The 8,107-nt window shown below is 42.4% G+C and overlaps 1 protein-coding gene across 2 annotated transcripts in view; it reads right to left on the reverse strand.

Moving 5' to 3' along the window:
* Positions 1 to 4,052, reverse strand: part of LOC110503191 (caseinolytic peptidase B protein homolog) — a gene marked incomplete at its 3' end in the record, with an annotated part of 36,036 nt that extends 31,984 nt beyond the window's left edge. The window contains 2 exon segments of one of the 2 annotated variants that reach the window (XM_036961861.1): positions 2,682 to 2,733; positions 2,818 to 4,052. In XM_036961861.1, coding sequence (XP_036817756.1) covers positions 2,682 to 2,733; positions 2,818 to 3,262 — 497 coding nt within the window. 2 annotated transcript variants of the gene reach the window in all.
* Positions 4,053 to 8,107: the final 4,055 nt, after the last annotated feature.

Consider the following 8,107-nt stretch of genomic DNA (forward strand, 5'->3'; position numbering starts at 1 on the left):
AATGATATTTTTCAAAGAACAAGCTAACTAGTGACTTTCAGCATGCATATATGTAAGGACACTCAAAATGTACTGCATCGACTCAGACGACTGATGATCGGCTAAAATACATGGATAATAAAATGATAGTTGGAGCTGTATTGTTAGATTTCAATGCAGCCTTTGATGTTTTTGAAAAACTCACTTGCTATGGCTTTACATCACCTGCCATCACATGGAAAGTTATTTATCCAATAGAACCCAGAGAGTATTCTTCAAAATGGAAGCTTCTCTAACATCAGATATGTACAGAGCGGTGTCCCCCAGGGCAGTTCCCTTAGGCCATTACTCTTCTCTAATTTTACAGATAATTTGCCACTGGTCTTACAAGAAGCTAAAATGACTATGTATGTTGATGATTGCACACTCTACACATCAACACCTACAGCCAGTGAGCTCACTGAGACTCTTAGCAGGGAGTTAGTCAGTGTCCGAATGGGTCTTTAACAATAAAACTGGTCTGAAATACAATCAAAAGCATTGCATTTGGTTCAAAGCGTTCTTTTAGAACCTCAACTGGAGTTGTGCATAAAGGGTGTGACCATTGAACTCCCAAGGAGAAACATTGGATTGTCAGTTATCACGGTCAAGTCATATTGGCAGTTGTTGTGAAGATGGGGAGATGATCTTTTGTGTCAAAAACGCAGGACAACTGTATTAGCTGTTGAGGCTGTGATCTTGTCCCATCTTGATTACTGTCCGGTAACATGGTCAGCTGCAGCAGAGAAAGACCTGCAGCTGTCTCAAAACAGAGCAGCATGTCTTGCCCTTAACTGCACACACAACTAATATCAACATTTTATTTCTTATTATTTATCCTTTATTTAACTAGGCAAGTCAGTTAAGAACAAATTCTTATTTACAATGACGGCCTACACCGGCCAAACCCAGACAACGCTGGTCCAATTGTGCGCCGCCCTATGGGTCTCCCAATCACGGGCCGGTTGTGATACAGCCTGGATTCGAACCAGGGTGTCTGTAGTGACACCCTGACGCACTGAGATGCCGTGCCTTGGACCGCTGCGCCACTCGGGAGCACCACATGCATGATAGTCTTTCCATGGTTGAGGGTTGAAGAGAAATGTACTACTTCTCTTCTCGTCTTTTTAAAGAAACATTTGTGTAGAAAAAGGAGGAAGGGAAGCGCTACTAAAAGGTACACAATAGTACAATGTAGAAAATAGTTTTAAAAAAAATACAAATTTGAACCCTTGAATGAGTAGGTATGTCAGGTCGCAGATTGTAAATGAGAAGTTGTTCTCAACTAGCCTACCTAAATCAAATCAAATTTTATTTGTCACATACACATGGTTAGCAGATGTTAATGCGAGTGTAGCGAAATGCTTGTGCTTCTAGTTCCGACAATGCAGTAATAACCAACAAGTAATCTAACTAACAATTCCAAAACTACTGTCTTGTACACAGTGTAAGGGGATAAAGAATATGTACATAAGGATATATGATGAGTGATGGTACAGAGCAGCATAGGCAAGATACAGTAGATGGTATCGAGTACAGTATGTACAAATGAGATGAGTATGTAAACAAAGTGGCATAGTTTAAAGTGGCTAGTGATACATGTATTACATAAGGATACAGTCGATACACACACACCTGGTTAAATAAAGGTGTTCTCTACTAGCCTACCTGGTTAAATAAAGGTGTTCTCAACTAGCCTACCTGGTTAAATTAAGGTGTTCTCAACTAGCCTACCTGGTTAAATTAAGGTGAAATAAAACATGTAAAAAATGTCCAAACCTTTGACTGGTACTGTATATCATTATTTGATTATTTGTCTATAACTTTTCTGTACTTTGTCATGTACTAGTACATTTTATGTGGACCCCAGGAAGACTAGCTGCTACATGGGCAGTAGTTAATGGGGAACCAACTAAACTAGACAGACATGGACCTCTATCTCCCTCTAGTGGAGACAACTGGGAATACAATGATGTGCAGGTGGTAAACATGGACACTTCCAGAAATACTGTCTGCCATGAGACTCCATATGATTAGGACCTCACAGATTTGTGGAGTAATTAATTTTTTTCCTTCATTTCCTACAGCAGTATAGTAGTGTAGAGAAGTAAGTAAACAATTCAAATGTGTGATTGACTCTATTCCTGGAGACTAGCAGTAATTACATGAATCATAAATCTCCATCTTATGACGATCATAACTTGTAATGTTTGGTGCCTGCTCAACATGCGTGTTATTCTACTGGGTACTTAGCGTAGCCAATCAGAGAGAACGCAACAGCAAGACAATCAGAGGCTCTGGATGTCTCTGTCACATAGAAGTATTTTGTCTAAATGTAAAAGCTTTTCCCCTGTACAGTCAGTATTCCCCTGTACAGTCAGTCAGTATTCCCCTGTACAGACAGTCAGTATGCCCCTGTACAGACAGTCAGTATGCCCCTGTACAGACAGTCAGTATGCCCCTGTACAGACAGTCAGTATGCCCCTGTACAGACAGTCAGTATGCCCCTGTACAGACAGTCAGTATTCCCCTGTACAGTCAGTATTCCCCTGTACAGACAGTCAGTATGCCCCTGTACAGACAGTCAGTATTACCCTGTACAGACAGTCAGCATGTGTATTGTGTGGAACTCAGGAGAGTCTCTGTGTGTGTTTATAATGTACCTTGCCACATCTTGTGAGCTGTTGGTCCTTGCAGCCTCCAGAAGTGCATCACCTGGAAAGAAGACTCATGTCCTTTAAGTATCTTTAGCAGAGTGTGTGTACACACACACACACACACACACACACACACACACACCTTTCGTATCAGAGTCCTTCTTGAGGCAGAAGGCCATGGCTGCAGCGGACAGTACCCCAGCAGAGGCCAGTGCGTAAGGGCGGCTGCTCCCGCTCTGTCCCCCGGTCCTTTCCCCGCTCTGTTCCCAGTACAGGTTGTTGTTGTTGCGTCCCTTGGAAGCCAGAGAGGCCCAGGAGCTCCTGCGACCCTGGAGATTAGAGAGCCACCTGGGGGCCAGATGGTGATACTGTATGGCCAGGCTCACACTCTGGCCTTTCGCCTCCTCGCTCAGAATTCCTCTACGGGAGACACGGGAGGTAGAAACGATGGGGTTCCGGTTGGCGTCCGCTTTATCGAGGATGAGGTGGTTCCTCGCGGCGTCCTTTGTGCTTGTCTGGAGCACACGGCACGGGGAAAGGCTGCGCGACCTTCGCATGAAGATCCGCGGTGGAACCGAAGACAACATTGCGGGAAAACACGCGAACCGTGCAACGTTAAGCCTGATGATAGTACTTACTTGCAACGACAACACCTTTAATTGAAGTCTACTGACGTTATTCCGCCTACAGACCGTTATTTATCTGGTGATGGTTGACAGCAGCGACAGAACAAAAACAACCGCAGCATGGGATGTCACTGGAACATGAACTGCATCATGGGAATAATAGTTTTTTTCAGAAACTAACTGGCTCCACTTCCTGGTATCACAGAGGCTACTCCACCACCTCTTATGAAGGTTAACTCTGGATTTATTCTTGGTCTTAAAATGTTCCACACACAAGTTAATCTAAATCAATCCCCACATGAAAAAAAATCAGTTTGTTCTGCTTTATAACAAACAAAACAACTTTCTCCTTCGCTATGATTCGCCACCAGATGGCGTTCAGATTCTGTGGCACTGCGGAGGCTGGATAACGCCACAAACACGTGTTGTGTCGCAGCAGTCAGCAGAGTCACTAGGCCAAATACAAGCACGAATAGCCTATAGTGGCTGGCGCTAGCCAAAAGTGAGTGAACTGCTGGGGAAATCTTCAGGAGATGCGGTATTTAATTTTCCATAGGGAGACGAGAATATTGAATAGAATTGAGACCTTCCTTCTCACTGGTTTACACTCCAGTCCAGTTGGTGGCGGTGATGCACCTTAAAGTTGGTTGTCAACCACTATATAAAATCCCCAGAAGAAGAAGAAGAACGCTGGCCACCAGTTAGTTAGACACAATGTGGGAGCTTAGGAAATGTACCTTGTACATTCAATAGGAAAACATAATATATTTGTTGGAGACATCTATAACCCAGGGTCAACCATTTGATCACTTACAACATTCAAATGTAAATTTACAGATCAACCTTTAATGTAGGCTACATATCACAAGACTCATCACAGTTGATCATCACCTCGTAAAATGTATTTTCTTTGCCTTTTGTATTTTTCAGAATAGCTCCTGTTTTCCCCAGTCCATTCACCATGACAGCACAGACACATGCCATGCTGCTATTTGACCATATGACCTCACCTGAGAGACTGAAAAAACAGTCTTGCTGTGAAATCCAAAATTCCTAAGAAGTTGCTGTTTGCAGTAATCCCAAATCCCTACAATGTTAATGTAGGGGCGGCCCTATAGCCTAATCCTTAGAGGAGAAATCACATGCAGAGAGCATTGTTCATTTGCTGGTCTCTTGAGAAACTTTTGACAAAGGCTATGGGGCTGTTCTGGCCAATGTTTGAAATATTAAGAAAAAATAAGATAATTTAAACATACATAGTTTGCTCTGTTTATTTTATTTAACCTTTATTAACGCTCTAACCACTAGGCTACCCTGCCACTCTGTGTGCTTGCTTCAGTGTAAATACCTGAGAGAGTCACTACCAGGTGTGGATGAGAGAACATGGCAATTCCAAGAGAGGGAAATAGTTTTCCTTTTCAGAGTTTAAAAAGTTTAGACATTTTTCTCCACCTGGGGAGAGAAAGCACCTGTGGCGTTCATCCAAACACACACGTACACATCTCATTCCGCCAAACACAAAACCATAGCTCAAAGCCCAGAGGAAATGTGTCACTATTGCTTTACTGCCTTACCACTTCTTAAAGGAACTCTGTTCTGTTCCCAGACTAATAAATATAAAGTCATTAAAACTCTGTTCTGTTCCCAGACTAATAAATATAAAGTCATTAAAACTCTGTTCTGTTCCCAGACTAATACATATAAAGTCATTAAAACTGTGGCCTACCCAGGCCTGATATAAGACACCAGACTAATACATATAAAGTCATTAAAACTGTGGCCTACCCAGGCCTGATATATAAGACACCAGACTAATAAATATAAAGTCATTAAAACTGTGGCCTACCCAGGCCTGATATAAGACACCAGACTAATAAATATAAAGTCATCAAAACTGTGGCCTACCCAGGCCTGATATATAAGACACCAGACTAATAAATATAAAGTCATTAAAACTGTGGCCTACCCAGGCCTGATATAAGACACCAGACTAATAAATATAAAGTCATTAAAACTCTGTTCTGTTCCCAGACTAATAAATATAAAGTCATTAAAACTGTGGCCTACCCAGGCCTGATATAAGACACCAGACTAATACATATAAAGTCATTAAAACTGTGGCCTACCCAGGCCTGATATAAGACACCAGACTAATACATATAAAGTCATTAAAACTCTGTTCTGTTCCCAGACTAATAAATATAAAGTCATCAAAACTGTGGCCTACCCAGGCCTGATATAAGACACCAGACTAATAAATATAAAGTCATTAAAACTGTGGCCTACCCAGGCCTGATATAAGACACCAGACTAATACATATAAAGTCATTAAAACTGTGGCCTACCCAGGCCTGATATAAGACACCAGACTAAGGGACTTATTCAGACATTAAATATCGGAGACAAGTGGCGTATTATCCCATTGGAGATGTCTTTCTTTGTAAGGAATTTACTTTAAGGCTTAAAGACACTTGCCCGTTCCGGCAAGTCAGGACTATTTTTGGGTTGCCCGAAGAGTTCCATCATTTATGGAATTATTTGCTGTCGGGCAAGTTGAGCCTGCTCTGAGAATATTGTATTCCTGTGCTGATCTTTCCGATTCCCCCTTACCTGTACATTCTAATAAACAAGGATTCCAAAAGGGTTCTTCAGCTGTCCCCATAGAATAACCCTTTTTGGTTCCAGGTAGAACTATTTTGGATTCCATGTAGAACCCTCTGTCGAAAGGATAGCACCTTCTTTTCTAAAATTGTAGGTGAAAAGGATGACACCATATGGCGCTTCAGCATGTAAATAGCTCATTTACATTTGCGCCTGCAAAAAGGGTTATCCTATGGGGACATCCGAAGAACCCTTTAGGAATCCTCGTTTCTAAGAATGTACACCATAAGGGGGAATCAGAAAGATCAGAACATAAATTATTTTAATTTTGGTTGTTACAAAATTCTCAGAGCAGGCTCAACTTCACCAGCAGCATACCACCCTGCATACCACTGCTGGCTTGCTTCTGAAGCTAAGCAGGGTTGGTCCTGGTCAGTTCCTTTGATGGGAGACCAGATGCTACTGGAAGTGGTGTTGGAGGGCCAGTAGGAGGCACTCTTTCCTCTGGTCTAAAAAAAATGTCCCAATTCCCAATGGTAGTGATTGGGGACACTGCCTGTAGATGGAAGTTAAGCTAGCCTGTTGATGGAAGTTAAGCTAGCCTGTTGATGGAAGTTAAGCTAGCCTATTGATGGAAGTTAAGCTAGCCGCTAACCTAGTACTATTCAGACTGGGCTAGTAGAAAATGTATCAAACGTACCTGGCTGGCCAGTTCCCAAAATCCTTAGAGGGAAATCCACTCAAATCTTTCGGGTATTTCTTTCATGAGTCCACTCCTTGATACAGTCCTGAAAACTTTTGGGTATTTATTTCATTAGTCCACTCCTTGACACAGTCCTGAAATGTTTTGGGTATTTCTTTCATGAGTCCACTCCTTGACACAGTCCTGAAATGTTTTGGGTATTTATTTCATTAGTCCACTCCTTGATACAGTCCTGAAATGTTTTGGGTATTTCTTTCATTAGTCCACTCCTTGATACAGTCCTGAAATGTTTTGGGTATTTCTTTCATTAGTCCACTCCTTGATACAGTCCTGAAATGTTTTGGGTATTTCTTTCATGAGTCCACTCCTTGATACAGTCCTGAAATGTTTTGGGTATTTCTTTCATGAGTCCACTCCTTGATACAGTCCTGAAATGTTTTCAATGTCAGCAGTCAATTTATCCAGATATTTTGCATCATCTTGATAATGTGGCCAGTGACATTTAGCTTCTTAAAAGTCTAATATCTTGAATTCTAGACTGCTGACGTGTGAAACATTTTGAGACCGTGTCAACAACGGACTAATGAAATAAACGTTTCCGCCCCGTCTGAAAAGTACTAGCTTCGGGCTAGCTGCTAGCTGCTAGCTTAACTTCCACCCCTTTATTAATACCAAACCATATTTTCTCTTCTCATCTTAGTCAAACAGGGATGGATATGTGAATGACGAATAAACTTGCATGAAACCAAAGTTATGGTTCTGTTCTTGGGCAGGTGTGTGTGTGTGTACAGCTGTGTTGGGTCAGTGCAGTGCCACTGTTGACAGAAGTGCTTTGCAGCCATATCTGAGTGTAGGCTATTGGTCTGTACATCGCCATATCTGAGTGTAGGTTACTGGTCTGAGTGTAGGTTACTGGTCTGAGTGTAGGTTACTGGTCTGAGTGTAGGTTACTGGTCTGTACATCGCCATAGGTGAGTGTAGGCTACTGGTCTGTACATTGCCATAGGTGAGTGTAGGCTACTGGTCTGTACATCGCCATAGGTGAGTGTAGGCTACTGGTCTGTACATCGCCATAAGTGAGTGTAGGCTACTGGTCTGTACATCGCCATAGGTGAGTGTAGGCTACTGGTCTGAGTGTAGGCTACTGGTCTGAGTGTAGGCTACTGGTCTTGTTTCACGTTTCTAAAGTAGCCTAAAGGCATTCTCCCAATAGCCATATCCCACAATAATGGTTATATTGTTGAAATTGCAAGAAAAATAGTGAGAAAATAAACGACAACAGCAGAAAAGGGTGGAGGTAGGGAGGAGAGTAAACGTCAGCTTATTGGACCAGGCACGCTGCTGATATCTGGTCCCTGATACAGGGACATGTGTGCGTCCGTCTGAGTGTGTGTAACAGTTATAACTTTAGACCGTCCCCTCGCCCATACCCGGGCGCGAACCAGGGACCCTCTGCACACATCAACAACAGTCACCCTCGAAGCATCATTACCCATCGCTCC

This window comes from Oncorhynchus mykiss, chromosome 24, assembly GCF_013265735.2.
Source record: "Oncorhynchus mykiss isolate Arlee chromosome 24, USDA_OmykA_1.1, whole genome shotgun sequence".
Lineage (NCBI taxonomy): Eukaryota > Metazoa > Chordata > Actinopteri > Salmoniformes > Salmonidae > Oncorhynchus > Oncorhynchus mykiss.